This window comes from Spodoptera frugiperda, chromosome 8, assembly GCF_023101765.2.
Source record: "Spodoptera frugiperda isolate SF20-4 chromosome 8, AGI-APGP_CSIRO_Sfru_2.0, whole genome shotgun sequence".
Classification (NCBI taxonomy): Eukaryota; Metazoa; Arthropoda; class Insecta; order Lepidoptera; family Noctuidae; genus Spodoptera; species Spodoptera frugiperda.
This window is the reverse complement of record NC_064219.1, coordinates 10,956,105-10,981,589: the sequence shown is the minus strand read 5'-3', so window position 1 is coordinate 10,981,589 and position 25,485 is coordinate 10,956,105. Positions and strand designations below refer to the sequence as shown.

General features: G+C 37.3%; 1 protein-coding gene across 1 annotated transcript in view; it reads left to right on the top strand.

Moving 5' to 3' along the window:
• The window catches only part of LOC118275396 (kinesin-like protein Klp98A), a 49,804-nt gene extending 28,777 nt beyond the window's left edge, over positions 1-21,027 (top strand). Inside the window, exons 12-27 of the mRNA XM_050695428.1 lie at positions 195-369; positions 912-1,068; positions 1,430-1,603; positions 5,393-5,518; positions 8,074-8,193; positions 8,806-8,983; positions 9,457-9,595; positions 9,819-10,056; positions 10,525-10,615; positions 11,269-11,420; positions 12,145-12,347; positions 12,762-12,978; positions 13,229-13,271; positions 14,126-14,295; positions 15,465-15,659; positions 16,201-21,027. Of these exons, the coding sequence (XP_050551385.1) occupies positions 195-369; positions 912-1,068; positions 1,430-1,603; positions 5,393-5,518; positions 8,074-8,193; positions 8,806-8,983; positions 9,457-9,595; positions 9,819-10,056; positions 10,525-10,615; positions 11,269-11,420; positions 12,145-12,347; positions 12,762-12,978; positions 13,229-13,271; positions 14,126-14,295; positions 15,465-15,659; positions 16,201-16,236 (2,414 nt within the window). The 3' untranslated portion in view covers positions 16,237-21,027. The remainder of the gene's footprint in view (positions 1-194; positions 370-911; positions 1,069-1,429; positions 1,604-5,392; positions 5,519-8,073; positions 8,194-8,805; positions 8,984-9,456; positions 9,596-9,818; positions 10,057-10,524; positions 10,616-11,268; positions 11,421-12,144; positions 12,348-12,761; positions 12,979-13,228; positions 13,272-14,125; positions 14,296-15,464; positions 15,660-16,200) is intronic.
• Positions 21,028-25,485: the final 4,458 nt, after the last annotated feature.

The following is a 25,485-nucleotide window of genomic DNA, read 5'->3' as shown; positions in this document are numbered from 1 at the left end:
ATTGTTAGACGTTATTCGACTAGTTTCAAGCTACGAAAGGGGGTTATAATTATGAGCAAGAGCAGTATGAGCTGTGACAAACTTCGCTTAATCAACTCCGTGAGTTTCATGATTACGGGCCCCGTGTGACTTGAAATTAATCGAACACTCTCGAAAAGTTCATATTTATAAAGAAATTGTCTAACATTACCCAGGCTGCATCCTCCTGCTGGGCCGTACGAACATGTTCCGCTACAACGACCCGGCGGAGGCCGCCAAGCTGCGCCAGGAGGGCAGCGCCTCCGTGATGAACCTCTCCCGCCTGTCCCTGCTCTCCTGGTCCACCACCGACCTCGCTGCCAGCACTGAGAACCTTAATACTACGTTGTCGTGAGTATTTTCCATCAACTTTATACATACATACTGTCTAGGGTACAATCGACATATTTGAATCGTGACCCACTTGCTTATGACTGCCACTTGAATTATGTAAAGTTAGTCTTCAAAATAACAAAGATTGACAAAGAGGTATATTTGAATAAGTATGCAGTAAGATATGATTCCAATTTGACAATTATACCTTGCTCTACTGAGCCATATAAGCTTGGGGGCCGTACATTAATCACGTAAGGTTTTTTTAGCGACCCCCCCTTGACATTTTAACATGGGAGAAGGGGGGTTCCCCCGTGTTAAAATGTGGTGAGATGTTAGATTAACCCCCTCACCCCTAACCAACATCAAGTGTATTGTTTACAAAAAATATGAATGGGTTTACATTTTCATGATTTTTTGTCGAACCCAATTAGGGGAGGGGTCCCCTAATTGAGTCTTACGTGATTAAAGGGCGTCCCCTTCGTCACAAATAGGCAGGCACATGCTGTATTGGTGACCATTTAAACAACTTCGTGTAATTATATATTTTGTGAATACAGTGACTTGGAAAGCGAGATTCGCTGCGAGCGTATCGAGGCTCAGCGCGCGGAGCTGGAGAGGGAGAGGCAACAGTTCCTCATGCAGCAGGAGGAGAGGCAGCGCCGCTGGCATGCCGAGAGGGAGGAACTCATACAGGCGCAGAGGAAACTGGATGAGGTCGGTACTAAGAGTACTATCGGGATTATGAACCAATATGTTGTATCATTCGTAATTGTCTAGCGTCTCTTCTACATAAGAGGGTTTACCGTAATCTCCTCGCAATTTCAATTTCGGTTTGAAAATGGTAATTTTAAAGTTTAGGTTTTTTATCACAAATTGCTGTGGTTTGGTCTCTGGTAAACCTTTGTATTATGTGCCTTAGTTGGCTCTAATAACACATTCGAAAAGGACAGCACTGATTACAAAAATGTATTCTAATTTCCCGTTCCGCTCGGCAAACACATCGATTTAAAACGACTGCTCCCCCCCAAAACTGAAAATACAAATATAAAAATGTAATAAACATAATCGTGACTAGGAGCGATCAGCAATGGAGCGAGAGTACGCGGCGGCGTGTAGAAGATTATCAGGCGACTGGCGCGCGCTGGAGCGCGGCTGGGGCCAGCGGCGGCGCGCGCTGCGCTGTCGCCAGCGGGAACTGGCCGCGCGGGCCGCGAGACTCACCGCGCTCACTGACACGCATCGTACTGCGGTAACTATACACTACATTCCTTCAATACTCCATTCAATTGGGTATTATCCTACTAGTCAAATTCAATACTTTTATCGAAATGTCAAAAACGTTACTTTTCTATGAATTTTGTATGACATTGCAAATTATGACGTCATATTTTTTGCGTCAAATAGCATACTTATTACGCAAAAAATTGCAAGAAAAATTAAATAAATAAGTATATCGTCAAATGAATGAATGAAAATACGATTATTTTGGGATATTTTAATATATTGAAATATCAAAATAATTTATTTTTGACCTAGGAAACTACCCAATTGGACCTACCCTATTTTGGTCACCAGGTGTCATCAATGTAACAATAGGGATTTTTGTCCAATCACACTAGCTATCAAATATTGAACGTCCAATCAGTCCAATGATGTATCACTAGCTAAACTCACTATTGGGCGAAAAAAGAGAGGTTTATACTAGTGCCATCTGGTGATTAAAGAGAGGTAGGTCCCCATTTTAAGACGCTATAAAAAAAAAGTGTTCTAATGTAGTGCTCTAAGTTAAATAGCATTATTATATTAGTATTGTCGAGCTTGGATCACCGTCGCTACGGATAACGCATGACACACAGTTAGTATTCCCATAGTTGCATGTAATTACTTCATTTTTAAATTATCTAAGACTGCGTTCGTTCTCAGATGTTACAGTGTGTTGCTAAATAACATAACCTAAATATTATCTTGCATAAAATTAAATTACACTCGTAAAAATTAAATTATCCTATCAATAGATGAAACAAACGTTCAACTTTATACTCTTTTGTGTACACATAAAGTCTATTTTCCCGTAACATCTGTGAAGTTACTAAATATAGGCGAAAAAGTCCGTATGTACGGTTGTGAAAATATGACGAGAAGTGTGAACATTGCGTCGGTTTTTGTTCTTCATTTCAGTAGATATGTGATAATGCGCTATTGTGCTGGCAATTGTGGGAAAATGCACGATTACGTAATGTTTACTTTAATTTTACTTTAGACGAATTATTTTTATAGCTGCTAAATGCATAATATTATATCTTAGATATTATAAGATAGGTAATGAGAGAGGATTTTGAGGTGACATTATTTTGATAACAATCGGGTTGTCGTTTAATAATTTTATTGTCTTTCTAGGGACTTAGTACGAGTTTTTAGGCGCTCTGATTGGCCGGCTCTAATGAACCAACCAATTAGTACTCTTAGCAGGAGTGTGCTTTAACAAGATCGAAATCGAAACCAGAGCGCGTTCGACTCGGATTGGCCGGCTCGAACAAACGAACCAATCAGAGCGTCGAACGCGCTCTCGTTTCGATTTCGTGAACCATAAAACAAACTCGTACTAAACCCTCAGAGTGCCGAACGCGCTCTCGTTTCAATTTCGTTAAACATAAAGCAAACTCGTACTAAGGGATCAGCCATCGAATATTAGTAAAAAGGCTTGTCATCTAGGCAACAAAAATATTGAATTTATTTGTCTGAACATAAGCCTTCTCCAATAACTTAGAATAGAATCACTCTTTCAATATGGACGTAGTGGAATTACTGACAAGATCGAAAATCAATTAAACAGAGTACCTGTGACTACTCGAGCAACGAAACTGATAAAAAAGTATTACTAATATTGTGAAAGTAATAAAATCGATACACTAGTGTAAGTGCGTGTTATGACAAGATTACGTCAACGTGTCATTGTCCTATTGAATTCCCTGATTATGTGCCGTGCAACTATTGACTCGACTCGATACTCCAATCAAAACAATCGATATGTTTATCGATTACCAGAAATTTTGATTTCACTGTTTATTGTATGGTTTTCTGTTGATTGGTTTCAAAATATTGATTTATTTTCTGATTTCTCAGTATTTTTTTCTATTCGATTGTTAAGTTGGTTTCAATGGTTGGCTGGTTGAGGGGTTATAATTGCGACTGTCGAGCCCGGGGTCTCGTGTTTTTCATACCGAAGTAAGACAAAGTTTAAAAATGTCTCAATAATATGAGTGTTCGTAGGCAATCTAAGTACATACCGCTTCAAGGAAAATTATTATACCATACATAAATAGTAATTTATTTTTAAACTTTGATGAATTACCTACAAAGTTCATTAAATTCAGCTACATTTCCCATCTTTTCTCTTTAAGCGTCCAAGAATTGGCAGTCCAGACAATTTCATTTAAATTTTATTACAAAAGCATAAGCTTGAAAATCGATTAAAGAAATTCGTGACTTAGTGACCGATTTGTTATTACTATTGTCCATATTTCCGCCCAAACATTACAGTGTCAAAAAAGTGAGAACGATTTTAAAAATACTTTATTATAAATAGTGTGTTAATCTCACAGAATTCTCTCTCGTTATCACAATCGAGAACAATAAGTAGTGCTTACAGCTTAATACAAACAATGAATTAGTTGTTTTTATAATTCCCAGTATCTTGCACTTTATATCGAAGCTTGCAGTAGTTCGTACGTGTCTGTGTGTCTGTGTGCTTGCCTGCAACGTTAATGTGGGTAGGCAGCGCTGTTTTATATTTTATGTTACATGAAGTTCTGGATTTTTGAGCCTAAAGTCTTTGTTCTTAAGTGTGCGTTTTTATTGATTTCGGGATTTTGTGTTTTAAGTTGTGGCCTATAAGAGTGTTAATGGTTTGATTACTTTGTTGTGAATAAAAGTTAGTTACACTTAACAAGATAGGTAGGGACGTCTGAAAGTCGAATTAAATGCTTCTATTTTATTATATTTTTCAAACGTAACAAGTTCATGCTTGCGGTGATGATACAAAGTTATGACGTCATATTATCGTGGTCAAGGACAAGCTTTGAATTAAATTACTAATTACATATTATAAATAAAAATAATATAATAAAGTGTATTATTAACATATTGAACGCCGCGGTGGTCAGCGGTGACCGACGTTAGCGGAGGATTTGCCTTCAACAGTTTTCTATTGGCAGTCAAAGACTTGATTTAAACAAAATCTAATTACTTGTTATAAAGCAAAAATTTATTATGTTATAATGAAATGTTTTACAGAATTAGGTCTTATTAGCATACGAAAATATTATTAACATTTTTCCTTGGAAACAATTGGAACCTGCGTATTTAGTCCAACTAAATATTGTGACGTTTGTCAAACCAACACGTTGTGTGTTGTGTTATCCTGTGTCAATGGAACAATAACCATTCATTGTCGTATCGACCGATCTTTGGAAGCAACGTCGAACTCACCATTTATGCACAGTCGGGTAAACGCGAGGTAGTGCTGTAGTAAATTAATATTGCTGTGTAAATGTGATATGTATTGTGTAATTGGTTGTTAGTTATGTGATACGGTGTTATAACTGTTGTTCTCTTAAGAGGGTAGGTAGTATGTATGAAATACCTTTCGCATTTTTACGTAGTATAAGATTGGTTTTAAACAAAATACAAGTACATTGTCGCTATTATTACAAGGTGAGATGGTGGCCAAACGCAAGCCTATTAAGTATAAAAAATAACGAAATTATCACATCAAAGAAAGAGAAACCGTTTATTGCGGTACATCAGTATTTTTTTTAAGTTAGAAAGATTTTATCCGTGATAGCACACTAATCGCTTGATATGGTTTCATTTATAATAATAACAAGTTTACTTACTTACATACAAAGTTCCCTTTTACTTATTACTTAGACTTCCTAAACACTTAAAGCTTTGCGTCACTATTTTGTTTGACAAATCTAGATTGTTTTTAAAAAAATCCAGAGCTTCAGTTTTTATTTTTGGTTGCGCTTACGTGTAGGCTGAGAGTGAGGAGGGCCGGGTGGTCGCGCTGCGGTCCCGGGTGGACGGCAAGAGGGCAGCACTGGACGACTACATCGCCACCAGTGTCAAGGAACTACTCGCTAACGGATGCACTTTAGATGAGGTAAGATTTATATAAGTACAGTGTGATAGGTCTATCTAATTACATCTGTGAAACTGTTTCATTGAATTTTCGACTTTATATTTAAATAATAAAGTTCAAAATCAATTGACAGAAATAATCTAATTGATAATCCAATGCTAAAATTAAAAGATTTGATTCATCATCTTACTACCGGGCTCCCGCGGCTTCGGCTCGAAGGACAGAAGTAGGAACGGGGTGGTTTTTAGTCAGTAAGAGTCTTGACACTCCCTCTCCCACACCCAAGGCGGGAGAACTCATTGGATGATTTTCTCCCTTTAAAAAAAGGGTTACTCACTCGGAATATAACGTGTTAATACAAACTTGATTGTCTAAAGAAATAATACCGTTTTGGTATTTAGCAATTATCCTGATATACTACATGTATTTGCGGATAATTCAACATTAAATCAGCTCCGTGCACATAATTTGTATTTCATGTAGTCACGATATGATTAAAGTACCTAATTATGATTTTATCAAGTAACATTAACTTTATCCTTATTTCTCAAATATGAAGTAATTAGGTATCCATGTAAATTATATTATGCACGCTACACACCTTCAGTTTCAACTGTGCAATGCAGGGACGGAGCTATGTAGGTTGTATAGCTCCGTCCCTCTTGCATTGCTCAATGATCGACAATTCTGACACAATTGTAATAGCAGACTAAGGCCCCAGTACGGCTTAGTACGAGTTTGCTTTACTTTTAGAGAGATCGAAGAGGGAGCGCGATCGCCGCTCTGATTGGCTGGCGTGAATGGACCGAATCAAAGCGCCGAATGCGCTCTCATTTGGATCTCGTTAAACGAAAAACAAACTTGTACAGTTGAATCGTAGGTCCATACAGCCTAGACACAGTTAAATCGTAATCGTATCAGTGTGTAGCGTGCTTAACTCATATGACTAACTTACTACTATAAATATCGTAAGTAGGTTTCAGTAAAAAATAGAAAATAATACAACCATATCGTAACAAAATGAACCTTCTAACGTAAGCAATAGCACTGAAGGTCAAATTTACTTTTAATTTCATAGCACCTGAACATTTATGAATTTATAATGTTAAATATTTATGAATTTATTATAAATTACCTCTCGCGCCATGGTAGTAGTAATATAAAAAGAAAATAATTTTCACACAAACTAACGTCTCACTTATTTTCCTTCAATAGGTAGGTTCACTAGGCAGAGACTTACTAAATACAGACAGTACATTGTCAATATAGTTTAACTTTATTGTTGCTACCTTACTACGCAATAATGTCGTCTACAAAAATCTAATAAGACTGCCTGCCGCACTCAGAGTCACTTAATGATTACTAAACACAGTACTTAGCAAATGTTTTTGGAACAAAATCGTTACTAAGGAATAGTTTAAGTAATCATTAAATGTCTTTGAGTACGGCAGTACTTCTACCTTTTTTTTTGAGGAGAGAATACCATCTAATGGTCCCGCCTTGGATGAGGCAAGAGGGAGTGTTAGACTCTGAATGACTAAAAACCACCCCCTTCCTTCTCTTGCTTTGAGCCGGAGCCCCGGTAACCATTCTACTGAAAAGTACTTTTAACAAGAAAAAATCTAAAATATTAAAGAGAACTAGATGAATGAGTATTATTGTATTTTTATCAGACATCGTGTATTACATCTGAGATGAAACAACAAAATAAACTCAGAGATCGCGGTCTCAGAGACCAATCTCTTAAAGACCAGACAGAAAAAAAAAATACTTCAACCTTAAATTAAAATACTTTGTTTAAAATAACCTTCACGGGTCCAAAACAGTCAAACAGTGGAAAAATAAAACAAAAATATCGTTATGTCCTCTTCACTTGTAGACTAGTTATGCATGGCTTGCATTTTTAATTAGTAAATTGCATGTTAATTGTAGTTGATGCATTTTGTACTGTATGATAATGATTTTACGATTCAAATTAGATTGCAGTGTTAATGTAGGATGCAACTGCTAAAATTGATATTTAATTCTTCATTAAGGATTGTAATGTGTGCCTATGTATTGTTTAGTACATGGATTGTATGAAATATATAATATTTCGTTAGCAAATAAATAGCTATTCATACAATCAGAAGCATAATAACCCAATTGTCGTTTGTTTTCGTGGTTTCAAAAGAGATGAACTAACAATAGTTCATCAGAATATACAATTATACATACTCCTTTATTGAACCATTATTATTAAATTAAAAAGAAATCACGGTGTACTCACGTAAATTAATGGGGAAAAGCTCTACTAGTTTCGTCGCGTCGCTGCGTCTACGCACGCTGCTCATTATGAAGAGTTCCTCTGTGACTCGAAACTATTAGAGCTTTTCTCCATTAATTTACGTGAGTAAACCGTGATTTTTAGTTAATTTGGTATGATTTACGACGGTTATGCATTGATTAAAATTTAATCAACCTCCATTTTGGAACTTAAATCTGACTTTACAATTCTGTTTTAAGTCGTCATCTTCTAAAATGTAGAAATGAAATAATATTGGCTACGTAATCTGGACTTTATTGTCTTTCTCCAGAGTTCGACCCCCAGTCCGGACAGTCCAGCATCGGAGACGAGCACGGAGAGCCTGATGCATCTCCTGCAGCAGTGTGAGCCCAAGGTCGCCTCCAGCATCAAGGAGACGGTCGACAGACATGTGAGAGACCACCTTATCATACACCACTGTTTTTTTTTCTACTAATCTATATTATATCTATATATACTTTTTATACTTATACTTTTTAATATATAAAGCTCAAAAGTTTGTTTGTTTGAACGCGCTAATTTCCGGAACTACTGGTCCGATTTGAGTAATTATTTGTGTTGATTTGTTAAATAAAAGTTAAAGTTTTTTGAAGAAACACCCAACTACTGGTCCGATTTGAGTAATTATTTGTGTTGGATAGTGCATTTATCGAAGAAGGCTGCTATGCTATAAAACATCACGCTATGGCCAATAGGAGCCAAACAGAGCGGGTGAAACCGCGAGGAAGTAGCTAGTTTATCTATATTAAGCGATGTCTTGAGTGCTGCGTATCCCAGAGCCTATAGCCAAATGCCACTTTAGCGCTTGTCTACCGAGAGAATAAAAATGTAGACAAGCGGTTTTTTTGGATTAGGTGGAAAATGAGCAGACGGCGCCATCTTGTGAGCAAAAGTAGGGGCTACTTTTCTCGCCATTCGCCAGTGGCGCCACTCGAATATCTCAATTATAATGCTGTGGCCAAATCTCGCTATATAATTAATATTATCTTCATATTCTATACAGAAAAAGGAGTTATTAGAGTTGGAAGAAGAGCTACAGAGTCGAGTAGCTTCAGTGGCGTCTCACCGCGTGAAGATAGAACGTCTGCAGGCGGAGCTGGCGTTGCTGAGCACGCAGGAGCTCGGCCTGCAACATGCACTCGCCTCCGACCTGCCTGCCGCAGGGGATGCTAACGGACTCGGTATGTGCCACTTGGAGACAGGATCTTTTTTTTTTTACACGTAGCCCCACACTAGGATTTTCTCCTGTGTCGTGGGTGCGTTTACAAACATACAAGTTCACATACACATCACACCCAGACCCGAAACAACAATTTGTGGATCACAAAAAGAGTTGTTCCGTGCGGGAATCGAACCCGCTACCCGTTGCGCGGCAACCAGTTGCCCAGCTACCGCACCAACCGAAATCAATCTAGTATCGACATCATCAGTCAGACGCTGTCCACTGCTAATTAAATAGCTTCCGAGGGAGATTCACAGTCTCGATGTCTAGAATTATTTTCCAATACTAAAACTGCCCACGTAAGGCAGGTGTTGCAAGGAATTTGGTAGCTTCCATTTAGTAAATAATTCAGCATCAACAAACTTTATATTACCTCAAAACTATCAAAATGGTGTCTAATATGTTAAAATTAACAAGGTAAAATTTCCACAGAGGGTTCTGGCTCCCCGTCCCCCCTGGAAGGGGTGAAGCGCAGTAAATCTGAGCTGGTCCTCCGCCGCACTCCAAGAGAGGAAGTACTCGACCCACTATCTGCTGACGAGAGGGAACACTACAGACATCGGAGGATGAAGTGAGGACACATCAACTTTATTCACTACTCTTTATTGTAAATGTAATCCCTTAAGGGGGAAGGGGGCATAGTAATGACAAACTACCCCCAAATCATATAACTGAATTTCTTTTGCAATCGAAGTTTAGTTTTTTCCGTGAGGCAGTGATATTACTTCGATCAAACCGGCCCATTGGGTACGAAAGTATGGCTCTCCCATTATACTAAAATCTATTTATTTCAGCCTTAGCCTCAGCCTAGATCCTCTAGCGTCTCCGAACTCAACCCTGAACACGGAGGAAACGTTCCACACAGCTACATCATCTCCCAAGAAGTTCCCGGAATGGGCCCCGGCGGGGGATACCACACCCACGTCACCGGACACGACGGGCCCCGCTGGGCCGCAGCCACAGTTTCGGTTGGGACCCGTACCTACTGCTGATGACAGTGACGATATGTCCAGTACCGAAGATTATCATAAGGTATATTATGTGACGAGACGGTAGAATAGATTAGTTGTTAGTACCCCACTCTTCCAGCGGGCGAAATAAAAACCGACTCAAAAGGCAATCAACAGCATACTGACTGATAAAAATAATCCTTTAAAATGGAAATCACAGGAGACCCCGATCTCCAACCCACTTACCAAACATAGAGATTATGGCAAACCGTCTGTTTTTTTTTTTATGGAATAAGCCGGTAAACGTGTAGACGGATCACCTGATGGTAAGCAATCGCCGCCGCCCATGGACACTTGAAACACCAGAGGCGTTACAAGTGCGTTGTTAGCCTTTTGGGGGTTAGGTTAGGTCTAATTATAGGAGGTCCATAATCCAGCAGTTGGTCTGTTGAACAAATTAATGCCTCCTGTATCCTCTTCCTTACAACATAATATAACCATTTTGTTTGGTTGCGAAAATATAATGTCTATTATTTATTTGTATTCGCAGCCTAGAATAGTGGAGGGCCAGTCGTCGAGCTCCGTGGAACGGTCGCCGGAGGAGCGGCATCAGAGAGCCAAGTACAAAAGAAGGGTACCAGGTTAATATAACGACACCATTTATAGTTCTTTTTTTATCAATAACTTTTGTCTCAGCAGTTGCAAGTAGGTAGAGATATTTTTATTATAACTTTCGTGTGACATACTAAATTAATTATCATGTTATTGATCGGCTTACTCACGTAACTGTTTGACGAGAAACTCGAGTAATTTCAAGCCATAAGGCTATTCATGAGCAGCATTCCGCGACACACGACTCGGCGATTGTCGCGTTGCTAGCATGGCTTGATTGGCTGCTAGATTGGCAAACAGTTACGTGAGTAAGCCGATAACATAATAATTAATTTAGGTATTTGTATTAAAGCGTGGTAAAAAGTTTAATAAAAAGCGTTAAATGGCGCTATTGTAAAGCGTGTTGCGTCTTGTTCAACTTCGTAACACTTCTTCACCTCTTCTTTTTGTTTAAAGTAATAATATTTTCGTCACGTCTTAGTTTCACCTACCAGTTTGATTTATGTTTGGATTTTGAAGACTTTAAACACCAGTAGGGCCACCAATTATAAATACAAAGTCTAGCTACATTATTTCTGTGCAAACAGCTTATGGTAAGCAATCAGTATCGGTTATAGATACCTACACTCACAGAAGATCTACAAACGTGTTACCAGTCTTAAATTGTTATTAATTTGAACAGGCGAGGGCAAACCAGGTCGTCGTCAGGTGACAGAGGTGGAGGCCCTACGCGCCATGCAGCGGTTGTGTTCCCGCATCGCCTCGCAGAAGATGCTCGTCATATCATCGCTGGAGAACGACTGCTCCAAGGAGGAACTCAATCGGCAGATCGCGGTACCTTGTTGTTTCTAGTTAAGGCTTCATTTAACGGTCTATTGCAGAGGTGGCCAACAGGTTGATCGCAATCGACCGGTCGATGCCGAGAGCATTTTTGACCGATCGCGGACCAGAAATTAAGAAAAAACTTCAATATGTTTGGTACTAAAGTATGTGTACACATAAATATTTTGTATAAATGGTCGATCGCGAGGACCTTTTAGGAAAAAAAGTCGATCGCGAGTACATATAAGTTGGCCACCCATGGTCTATTGCGTCTTGCCATTACACACAGTTTCAAGTGCCCATGAAAGAAAGAAAGAAAAGTTTATTTGTACCGATTACAAAAGAAATTAACATAAATAATTGATAAAAAAAAGCATATATGGCGCAAAAAGAACATCACCATCTCACCCTTATTTGTTTGTTAATCACTCAACATTTAAGTGCATATTACAGAAAAGTGATACAGTGTTTATAGATAGACACCTAACTAAAGCTAAGTATAGATTAAACCGTGAGCCGTAGCCTATTAATTTAGATCTATGATTAATTAAATAAAATCAAAATAACAGTGTCCCCAACTATTTTTTAAAAATGGTAGTTTAAAATAAAAATCTGTCTTCAAAATACCTTCTTATCATCTCTACTTAATTTGTTCACAACAAAGATCGCGTCTGCATTGCGTCTCTTTCTCTTAAGTCTTTAGCATACTTTGACAATAATCCCAACCAATCCCCAGGTCCTACAAGAACTCCAAAAGAAATACGTGCGCCTAGAGATGGCGCTCCAGTACTCGTTCTTCGACAACCAGTCGCGGCGGCCCATGATGGTCACTCCCATACAGGAGACTCCCTCCCTCACACTCTCCGAGAGTGACATGCAGATCGCTACTGAGGAGCCGCCTAGTGAGAACGGACATGTTGAGGACCCCTTGTTACACAGGTTTGTAACCTACTACTTACATTATTTATATTAGTTTAAATGACAATTTAACGTGAACGACAAAAAGCAAGACATTTATGGATAAATAAAACTAAGTTTCTCGCTCTCCGATAAATGATGGTTTAAAAAGGAGCAAATATGCAGAAATTATTGCAAACTTCCTTATGTAGAGGTGATGCTCAGAGCATAGGTTTCTAACGTCAGAGCCGTAGCTGTGGACAACGTAACAGGTTACTGGGGCTTCGGCTTAAAGAAGGGGAAGAAACGGGGTGATTTTTAGTCAGTAAGAGTTTGATACTCTCTCACGCCTCACTCATGGCGGGAGAATTCATTGGATGATTTTGAAAGTCTCCCTGACATCGTAGGAATTTTTGTAAGTGAATAACATTTTTGTATTAATTTTCCTAAACCCAGGTTAAAAGAACAAGAGCTAGAAGGTTCGGATAACGTGTCGACGTCCAACGACGAGTTGCCGGGAGAAACGCACGAGCCGCCGTGGGAGGACCCGTTACGGTGTCGAGGCCGGTCCGATTATACCGAGTCCACCGACCGACTCGACCGACTCGATCGGCGACTCGACAGAATCGAACACTGTGACCGAGACCCGCCGGCCCGGGACATATCGTTACCCGTATGTATATTGAGAAGTATTTAAATACTTTGCTTATTATAGGAAGTTTAAAAAGCTATCCTAATTTGTTCGATTTTCAACTTTATTACAAGATGGTAAGGTTGGAAATCTAATGTATAAATTAAACAGCTTGAGGTAATTTGACTTACTTCGTATGAATTTTTGAAAAATAAACCTTAAGTACTACAGTGTGTGTTCTAGTTTCTTTTGTTTTGTAAGTTTTTATAATGGTTCGCTTTGTTTGTTCTAGGATCCCACGATATGTCCCGGTTTATCACATCCAATAGATTTTAGTAAGTTCTTTTTCTATTTATATTTTCTGACTAAAGCCTACCTTCGATCAAAACAGTGTTATCTTGCGAAATAAGTCGCCAAGGACTTTATAGGGGTTCCGATTTGACTTGTAACTAGTAGAGCTTTTCTCGAATAATTCCCGCATGTAATAATAATTTAATATCTCTCGCAATAGTTATCAAGCATCTAACTACTATCGCCCGGAGCTCCTACTCTTCTCCTATAAATATATTTATAACGTTCCTCGATGAATTATGACTAGCCAACACAAAAATAATCATTTCATTCAAACTAGTATTTCCGGAGATTAGAATTTTCAATCAAACAAACCTCTGCAGTATTATAAGATTAGTCGCAGTTATATATGTATTATACATACAAATGTATTATATCTGTACTATTCTATTTTCTTTAGTGGATGCTTTTACAAACATAATACTCCTAGAACCCATGCTTATAATTAAAACCTTCCGGAGCTGCGGACTACCTACCGGGTTACTGGGGCTCCGGCTCGAAAAGCAGGAAAAGGAACGGTGCTTTTTAGTCAGTAAGAGTCTGACACTCCTTCACGTTTCACCCAAGGCGGGAGAAGTCATTGGATGCTTTTCCTCCTGAAAAAAGTTTATTTATTTAAGGTTCTCCAACAAGGAATACACATTGAAAATACTAATAACAATACAATCAATATTAAAACTATGTGCTTCCTCAATTATAGGAGGTCACATCATGCATTAAAAAAATATAAAAACATACACAATATCATATATAAGTACTTTCATCAATATATAAAAGTATTTTCATAGATCAAAAATAATGTGAAAGTCCTGAATATGAGCAGTGTGGTCCCCCCCAGGTGAGGTAGTGAGCATCCCTGGCTGGGTGACGCGCGGCGCGGGCGCGTCGACGCACCACGAGTACGAGGTGCGCATCCAGCTGGGCGCGGGCTGCCGCTGGCTGCTGCTGCGCCGCTACCGCCGCTTCCGGGACCTCTACCTCACCATGCGCCGCCTCTACCCCAACAAGGTACACAAATGATAAATAAATGATAAATGATATTTATTTCTGTAAATAGGTCACAAAATAACACTTTTACACGTCAATATTTCAAATAGCTAGATGAGGCCGGCATTTCCTATCTGACTACTCTGAGAAGAAATGCCGAAATAAACTCAGAGGTCATAGTCTCTTTTAAAGTCCAGACAATGAAATAGAGGATAATGTGAGAGAACCGTGCAAGTTGGTTCTGTAGTGGTCTTTAGAGGTAAGAACCACAACAGTATGAGCGGACCTCACCACAGCTTCTACTTAGTCATTTCACACTTGTCAGCATAGGCGTAGCCAGGTTTTAGTTTCGGGAGGGGTTCAAGAAAGTCGACACATTAAATGTGTGACAAAAAAAAGCTTCCTTCATACATGACAAAAAAAAAAATTATGTAATATGTAATAAACTAATTCATAGATAAACGAAGTCATACAAACCTTTGCCAAACGGGGATGTACTATGCTAACTAGAAAAATAACGCTCTGTAATGTCTAGGTACGCATTTCTCGGGGGAGGGGGGGGGGTTGAAACCCCAACCCCCCAAAAAAAAAACAATCCTAATTCATAGGCTATGCCTATGCTTGTCAGAATGCTCGTGATACTCAATCAGGAACGATATCCTTACTATGAGTTTGGTTACAAGATTGGCATCGTATAAACTGTATCCTTAGTAAAAGTTTGATTTACGTTTAAAGTAATCGAAACGATTGCGCGTTTCGTGCTATGATTGGCCGTTTCGAATGAACCAACCAATCATAGCACTTTTGTGTCTTTGAAGAAAACCAATAAAATTAGTGGTCTAAGGGCGCAAGAAGCTCCTGGTTGAATGTGGCTTCCAACTGGCCTATCAGTAAGTTATTTCGGGGTCCTATGGTCAGCATTGAGCTGTCGTGACTGCTGATAGTATGGTGTAGAGTACTCTCAACGGATCTTGGCAGGTCTGAACTACGTGCAGAAGGCTGCGCAATAAGTGTAAAGGATCAATTGTATTTAGAAATGGTCAATCTTTAGCCTAGATCAATCTCTACCCCCGCACCTCGCATCATGCCACCATTTGGTTCTAAAAAGACTTATTGCGCAGCCTTCTGCACGTAGTTCAGACCTGCCAAGATCCGTTGAGAGTACTGTATAGTAAAGAGTCACGGTGCAGGTGTCGGGTCTGCCGTTCCCGGGGCGCACGCTGTGGGCGGGCGAGGGCGTGGCGCGCGCGCGGCGCGGCCAGCTGGAGCAGTTCCTGCGCCGCCTGCTGGCCGCCGCCGCGGGGGACGCGCGCTGCCCCTTCCGCCACCCCGACCGCCCGCTCACGCGGGACGCGCTCGTCAGCTTCTCGCCCTTCTTCCGGAAGGTATGCCGCGTAATATTTTACTTCATGTCTTCACAACACGATCAAAATACTCATGAACTTACATATTTCATGAATGACGAATGTCCTAAAAAAAATCACGGTTTTCCCCTTTCTTCTTTTTATGTATACAACGTGTAACAAAATACCCATATACATCAAGAAGGGCAGATGAATACAGGTTGAATAGTAGAGTCTCTACACGAAGTTTCAGCTTAAAATACGATAAAAAAAAAATTTGTACCAAATACTTGGTATCGCATGGTTCTTGATTTTAAATCATACAAACATGTCACAACACTACAGGGATCACTCGCTAATATGACGAAACATTTCTTCTGTCAATCTGATCGCCTAGTACCTGTCTACCTAATTTTGAATCACGCGGCGGCGCGATTTGAAAAATTCATAACTTGGTACCATGAAAACATGAGTTTAAAAAACCCTTCCCGTATCGTTTGTTATGTTATCTAGAAGCCGTGCAATTGATATGTATACCCTCTTTTTGTTACACGTTGTATTGACATTGGTAGTTTCCCCACAGGGAGTGTTCGAGAGCGGTAAGTGTGGTACAGGATGATGTCGGGCCCCGCTCGCCCCGTGCACGTGGCGCGCGCTGGGCGGCACGCTGCGCGCGCTGCTGCACGCGCTGGCCGCCGCCGCCGCGCTGGCGCTGGCCGCCATAGCGCTCGCCGCCATACTGCTCTACCGGGCGCTGCGCCCGCCCCGGGGACAACAGTAACCACCACTAGCCACCAGCTTCACACCGCGTCAATATATGCTAGCCACTAGCAACAAAACGCCAATTTTGTAGGTAACATGAAGTTAAAAAGAATCAACCACCGAGAAGAAATCGCTATCTTTTAGTAACTATAAAATTGTTCGCACTACCCAAACGGTAATTTCATAAGTTCAGTCTGCACAGCTATTTGGTACAGAGACAGTATACATTATTTGGCTACTGTACCGACCAAGGCTTAAAAATATGGCTTCTTTCAAAGACATATAGTTTAATGTAACAAAAGCTACTGTAATCTGAATTGATGCAATCTTTACTTTCTTAGTCAAATAACTGCGCAGACTGTACGTGAAATAAAAAACAATTAAAATCAGGCCAAAATGTCATAAATATCTTCTCATAATTTGTAACAGTACCCTTAGTACGAGTTTGCTTTACGTTTAAAGTAATCGAAACGAGAGCGCGTTCGACGCTCTGATTGACTAGTGAGAAATGAACCAACCAATCAGAGCACCGACCGCTATCGTTTCGATCTCGTTATATATAAAAATCAAACTTGTACTAAGTCCTCTGACTATAAATAATCCGCAAAGTGACAAAATTATTTTCAATATACACTTTAAGGTGGTTGCAACAGAGTTCAATATAAAGTTTAAATAAAACAAGGTGGTTTAAGTGTCATGGCGTACAGTGCGCGTCGCGTGCAATCAATTACTAACCCAAGGGTGTCCTTTATCGAGTGTTACTGCTTTACTGGAGGCGTCTCGCAGACTAAACTTGTTAATTACCTTAAAAAGGTATTTTAAGAAAATGTTATTAAATAAATTCACATAAAATTTTGTCAGTGTTTCAAATCTCCACGCTTGGCAGGCTTGGGGATCGCAGTTGAGATCACGATGTTAAAAAAATATATGAAATGCTTGTGTTCACTATTGTTAACGTCACACGATGATAACGTAAAAATATTTAAAATTCTATTATATCATGATGAAGGGTATCATGTCTGACTTTGGTAGTAGGATCGCTAGTGTAGCATAAGCTCTATTGACCAATAAAGGGACATAAACACTGACTGACAGACAGACAATGCATTGCATTTTAAACCTAAACTCTAAAACAATAAGGTTCAAATAAGACAGATTGAAATAAGTTGAACAGCTGATCTGTTCCATTTACTAAAATATCCTTACCACAAGTTGACTCCTTAGCCTTCTGTGCTATAAAAAAATATACGAGATATCAAACCAATTGGAGCCAATTGTCCGAATACTCAAACGCTACTCAATTTTAAGTCGCTCTCGAAACTAGTTCTATCCCTATCAATTCTTTATAAAATGACAGAGATAGCATGATATTTAAGTACAACTTAAAATTGAGTAGCATTTCAATATTCGGGCGAATAAGACTTAAAGCTACACTAGCGCCATCTATGTAGTGCAAAAATGTCTTCCAAAAACGAAATCTGACTATTTGATACGACCATTTGTGTTCATTGACAAAGGCCTAATGTCCTAAAGTCCTATACTTGTTACGGCCTAGTAATACTTTGACAATATTTTAGCTTCGCGACTTAGATACATTTTTATAATGACTATCGCGAGACATGACTAAATGAACTAGAAAAGCTCTACTAGTTTTGCAGCTCATGGGTAACTGACGCACTCAGAGACATTTAATGATTACTTAACCCAGTCCGTAGTAATTGTTTTCAGTACAAAATCGTTACTAAGGAATAGTTTAAGTAATCATTAAATGACTCTTGAGAAAGGCAATTAGACATTAAAATATTAAAGTTTTCGTGTGAAAAAAGTACATTATTTAGTAAAGAAAAATGCCAAATTTTAGCTTGTTAAAACTCCGGCAGATTTTGCTGTGCATTGCTTTCTTTAAAATTATACTTATTCACGACAAAATTGTAATTATGCTTTTAGCGAAAACATTTATTTCTTTATAATTTCTTTACTCTGCGAGACGTCTTCTCAAAGCGATGTGTAATTTAATTTAATAATGCTATGCCGTCAAAAGTAAACATTAATTTATTAATTTGAACTCTATTGTTATAATAATTGGTGTTATTTTAGTTAAAATTTTGATTGAATTATTGCAGTTATACACTTGATTAACCGAATGTCAGCTATTTGTAAATAGTAACGGCAATATAAATGTTTTCTGTATGAATAGTGATTGAAAAGTTATTCATATATTGCTAAATCAATATTGAACTTGCATAGCATAACTACAGTTTTATTTTAATATGAAATACATGTTTCAAAGTTGTATAAAGTAAAATGTATGTTTGTATATTATTAAAGAAGTACATTATAACAAAAAGGATTCCTTTTATATCACTATACTCTTTTTAAATGACATTAAAAAAAAAGAAAGATCTTAATTCAATGGATGGTTGCTATGGTGATATATTATGTATGTATTATACATATAAACCTTCCTATTGAATCACTCTAGCTATTAAAAAAAACACATAAAAATCCGTTGCGTTTTAAGGATTTAAGCATACAAAGGGACATAGGGACAGACAAAGCGACTTTGTTTTATACTATGTAGTAATTATAGTTTTTGAAGTCGCGATCCATTCGCTATGCATATTTCATTTATTAAAATAAAGCTGTATTCGATTAGACATTGACATCTTAGCAATATGGCGGACGATACTTTGACAGTTAATATATTCCATGTATAAAAGACATTTGATTAGTAATTTTCATTATATTTTAATGTTGTGTTGTCTCATGTTATCACTATATGTTGTCTTTTTATCTAACTTTTGTTTTGTCCATTGTAAACGTGAATATTTTGGTTGATGAACGGGGATTTAAACTTTAAACTTTCTTCAAATGAATTTGTATCCTATGTCGAGGATGTAAGGTTGATATTAAAAAGGCAGGTTGTATTTTGCAAAAGTATGTATATTTTTGGTGGATATGCAAATTATAATATGCCTTTGAATGAAGTAGTAAAAGTCAAATTCAATTGACGAATCTATGAAACACAACGTTATGAATTTTGCAGTAAGTATTAATTATTTGTGACTTATAATTCGTTTTTTATAATGAACTTCGTTTTGCCCAGTCATCGACCATTTATTAAGTTATTCAAGCGAGGGTCTGAAAGTAGAGTAAACATGGTTAAGATACATCGCTGAATATATTATACAAAGACATAGTACCAATTTTTCTTATAATTTGACTACACTAATTTTATAGCAGATTTAAGGAACATAATAGTTTTGTAATAGGGATAATGGATAACAAAAAAATATTCTGTCACATAGATGCAGAAATAATCATTAGAAACGTATTATTTAGGCTATCAAGTTATTAAAAACCTATTTTGATATATGCATACATTGCATTGTTGCATTGACAGTTTGTTACGTCACAGTACTTATATATTATGACGTCATTTAACCATTCACCGTACATAGATTGGTAAAATTTAAGGCTTTTCTTTAGTGTGTTCTATGTGATGGATTATTAAATAGTTTATTCCTGATCCCTGTTACAAAAATAAATCGATGATTTGTATATTTTGTGCAATGTTTAGCTTTTATTTAACTATCTTGTTAGAGGACATCCGAACATTTTACACGTAGAGACACCCGCGAAGGGATCCAGGTGCATAAATATGTCACAAAAGGCATCAAATGTCCATATATTTGTGCTTTTGTTTACCCAAGAATGCAGTAAATCAACATCTCTAGAATAATACTAACATTAGCTAAGTTTTACCCGAGTTGATTCACTGCCTTTTACTGTGGACGGTGACCTAAGTAGCTATACATATTTTATTTTTTATGTTGACTAGCGAAGATTTTCCAATAGTATTGTTTAAAGATTGTGTCACACGGTGGGCGGTTGGAAAATGTATGTAGATTAATTAGATGATGGTTTTAATACAGGGTGATAATGACTGCTATCTGTGTAGTAGAAGAATGTAACGTATCAGATATTGAGACTTTGGTACTATCAGAGAATAGAGCCACATCTACTGACTATCGCAAGTTAAAAGAAAGTAGAGAAAATTCTTCAAAATCCTGTAGTTTTTAGCCCTCTCTAAAATGTATCACCATATATAAAGCTAGTTAGAGTCCACACGGTGTCTCTATATGTAAGAGCACCCTGTATAAAGCACCCAAATTGACGTAATATATATTTTTGTACGAGGCGAGTTCTAATGAGGTTCATCCGTACTCAGGACGGTTCGACATATAAATTATAAATAGATTGTAGTTATAATAAATTTATAGATATAAAAAATTGTACTGAACGTATGATTCGTGTTATTGTTCTTATTATTTAGTGTTAGCAACTAACATGCACAATTTTTTAGTTTAATTCTTATTTTTGTTGTAATATTATTATTGTCTTCTCGCTTTAATCTTATTCTGTAGCCTTAGTATGAGTTTGCTTTACGTTGAACGAAAATGAAACTAGAGTGCGTTCGGTGCTCTGATTGGCCGGCGCGAACGAACCAACCAATCAGAGCGCCGAACGCGTTCTCGTTTCGATCTAACGTAAACTCGTACTAAGACCTCTGATATTTGCTGTCGGATAGTCATTTTGTATGTTACTTTATATTCTAGAATTTCAGACATTTTATGATTTTGTGATATTTATTTATTTTCATTTCTGACGACTCGAAACGAATTTTCACTTTGTATAAATTTCGCTCGGCATAATAAAATTTAGCGTAAAATAGAATTATTATTGAAAATGTCAACTCATTTCCTTCGACACATTGAAAATGGTATTCTATGTACTAGAATTTAAACGTCTCTATAGTATTATATTATGTTACTGAATATAATTATTTTCTGATTCTATCAACAAAAGTATTTAAATAGTTGGATGACAAAACTATTTTATTCAATAAACAAATCTAAAAGGAGGTCTGGGAATGTGAAGTAAGCAATTGTACCTCTAATAAGTCAAAGTTAAATTCAAAGCATATTTCACATAACCCTTAATTAAGGTTAGCGTCCACAGGCCCGCATCGTACGCATCCCACGCATCGCACGCAACGGATTTTAGTTTGCCTTGTATAGAAACTTATACAACTGCGTCCACTGATCCGCATCGTAAGAACCACATGCGATGCGTACTGATGACGTCATATAGGATGCGTACAATGCGGGCCTGTGGACGCGTACCTTTAGGCTCCTTTGAAACAAATTGAATTGTCTGTCAGTGAAGCTAGGTGCTCGTTCCAAAGTGTAGCTTCGTAAAATCTTTAAACACCTTGACTGCCGCTATAAGATACACAAAATAAACACATTGCTTTCCGTTTTCTAAGGCTCTGGATAGCCACTATCTACCCAATTAGCTACCAGTTAAAATATCAGGTAGATACTTATAAGAGAGAGGTGCTAGTGTTTTGCTTAGATTAAAGAGTTCAGGAGACAGAAGTACCCTCAGTACGAGTTTGCTTTGCGTTGAACGAACGTAAACCGGACTTGTACTAAGGGCACAGGTTAGGGGCCTGTTTCAACACGAATTCGACTGATACCAGGGCCTCACAGAGAACCGACGTGAAACATTTCAAGCGTTGTGTGCGACTGCACAGAAAGCGTTGTGTGCGAGTGAAGTTACCGGAGGCCTAATTCCCCAGTGTCCTAACTCTCAAAAGGCCGGCAACGCACTTACTATTTACACTTCCAATTCCATCAACATCAACAGCCTATAAGTGGCCACTGCTGACCAAAGGCCTCTTCTCGCACGGAGAAGGTTTAAGTTAATTAATCACCAGGCTTGCACAATGCGGGTTGGCGATTCAAAGTTGTAATTAGATATTATAAGATCAGTTTTCCTCCCGATGTTTTCCTTCGCCGTTTGTCAGTGGTGTCTAAATACGCTTTTCAATTACAATTTATCTAATAAATAGTGGCTATCCAGCGTATATGAAACGGGCTGTAAGTTTGAAGACATTTCAGTATCTTCATTAGACAATAAATATTTAACCATCGTACCAAGTAGGCCTTACCATTCAATTATTAGGAAACTGTTTTATCTCATATATATATTTTTCTAATAGATTCGTATATGTATATCTTGACAAACACAACATATTGCTATAGAAGTATTAGTAGATTTCAATTGAACTTCTAACAAAAATTAAGGAGACAATATATCTAATGCGGAATTTATAAGTGATTCTCGATATATATGTAAAGAATCTAACACATTTCGTTGCTCATTGCAAATTGCAGCATATTATAAATTTAATTTAATTGTTTAACTTTTATTTGTTAACTGCAAAATCTGACAGAAGGAACACATAAAGTAATTTTAAAAAAATCGTTGAAATTTTAAAATTATTTGTGTCTCAAAATACTACAATTTCTTCCTTAATTTTTGTGAGAACATAATTATATATGTCACAAATACTTACCTATTTCACTACAAACCCCTTTATATATTATACAGATTTGAACTTTCATATACATACGTAGATACATACACATAGAACTATTTTAATATTGACCATTCATAGAAAAATATAGATTTTATCTTTAGCTACGAATAAATGTACATATGTATATCAGTTAAACATACACATAATATATAGTTTTTATAGTAACTCAGTTACTTTGGACTATAGGCCTCCTCTACATAAGAAGATTTGCAGACAGGTGGCAGGTTCAGAAGGCTTAGTACGAGTTAATTTTACGTTCGGCGCTCTGCTGATTGGTTGGTTCATTCGCAACGGCCAATCAGAGCGCCGAACGCGTTCTCGTTTCGTTTTCATTCAACGTCAAGCAAACTCGTACTAAGGGTACAGGTTTATCAGAGAGCGCTGCTGCCTAGTCTCTGTCTAATGTGTACTTATTTATCGGGAAGACTAGGGGTGGTAACAAATGGCCACTCGGTTTATATTTATTATTATTTCACATTACTCCAACCTTTAGTTTGAGGGGGGAAATCATCCAATGACTTCTTCTGCCTTGGGTGCGGCGGGAGGGAGTGTCAGACTCTTACTGACTAAAAACCACCCCGTTCCTTCTGGGTGATTCTTCAAAAAACTTTAACTTTTATTTAACAAATCATTATTCTCCCGCGTTATTAAGCATCATGGTAGCTTATTGTCATCCTTATTTATATTTGATTGGTTGAGAGCAGTGTCACAGCTTAATTTATTGAAACCAAATTTTGTGTTTCAATCGCCAGAATTGTTAACTTTCGGGTGAGGATAATGACGCCGTTAACTTTTTGTGACTTTTTTGAAGAATCACCCTTCTCCTGCTTTGAGGCGGAGCCCCGGTAACCTTTTACGTTGTCCGCAGCTCACATTACTCCAACCTGTGACTATTAAAAAGACAATCTAGTTGATACATAACTGAGTCAGGTTGTGATCATAGTTGAAATAATTATCGTTTTAACTAATTACTTTCTTATAGACAAATCTTTTCGTTTTAGTTAAACTTAATCTTGTTTAGCGCCGTACTCAGAGACTGTTAATGATTACTTTAATTATTCCTTACATTTTGTTCCAAACAACAAAATTGCTAAGAACTTTTTTGAAGGGCGGAAATCGTCAAATGACTCTAATAAGGACCAAGAGAGAGTGTCAGACTCTTGCTGACTAAAAACGACCCCGTTACATACCCTGGGTCAGGCCAGTATCCCTTGCGGTTGTCCATAGCCCTGATAATTATTATTACCTTATGTACTATTTAATTGTATTGTATGCATTAAAGATTAAATAAAATAAACTAATAATTGCTAAGGACTGGGTTGAGTAACCATTAAATTGACTCTAAGTACGGTGGTTAATGTTAACTTAACTAAAATAGTTATAATAACTAAAAATCTCGCGACGGTATTGCTTCTTTGAGCTTTCAAATTTAACGGAAAGCCATTACGCATGCGTACTAGACTATCGTGAGATTATTATTTTACTAAACTGACCAGATGTACTAGAATAGCATTTAGAAAAAAACGCTATCAATATCTATCCAGTCGTTTTCGAGTTCAAATAGGTACATACACACATACACAATAGGATTTTATGTTTTTAATATAAATGCACAAAATAGATGCAATTTTTTTCCTGTAAATTAGTTTCGTTTGACTTATTATACTGTCTTATATAGTTAAATCTATATTTTCGTTAATAACAAGTCTTATTTCTATTGACATAAGGCCTAATTTCGCTATGAGCCTCAATGCATCTTGTCTAAGTATTTATTTCAACTTTAGTTAGTTTAAATGGAATATAAAAAAATATATTATATTAAAAAAAAACTGGCTTGTCAGCCAACTTGGACTAGGATAATACGGCCTTGTAGATAGTTATAATAAATAAATAATTAATTAAAGTATATAAATAAAAAAAAAAAACTTCTTTTGCTGTAACTCAACAACTTGAAATGTAACACTGACCTTTTTAATAAACCGGCAACACACTTGTGACTGCTCCGGTGTTGTGGGTATCACTTATCATTAGGGGATACAATAATATGGATAAACAGCACATTTCGTCAATATATTTTCAACTTTATAACTAAGACGTTAAGGTTGAATGTGTTCTTACAGTTCTGACGACTAGAGAGCTTGTTTTCACAAAATAAAATTCATAAATTTTGTTGTGCATCAATGTTTTACTGAAAAGTTTTATTTGTTCTATCGCAGTAGTACGAGTTTGCTTTATGTTACGAAAACGAAACGATAGCGCTTTCGACGCTCTTATTGGCCGGTGCCAGTAAACCAACCAATCATAACGCCGAACGCGCTCTTGTTTCGATCTTGAAACGTAAAACAAACTCGTACTAAGACCTCAGTTCTACATATGAAGATTAATGTTATTGTTAGTACAAATTACATTTTTTTGTTATTATTAGGGATAGGAATATAGAAAGGTTGAATTGACCTTAACTTGACAAGATTTTAACCAATCAACTCGCTTTATTTCATTTAATAGATAAATAATATATATATTCAGAATTTACATATAGTATATGCAATGTTATACAAACCATACATACATACATGTATTAAAACCAAAATGTTTCACTCAATTTGAACAGCAATTGTAATATAGAATTCAATAATTTATTTAATAGTGATAAGTGAA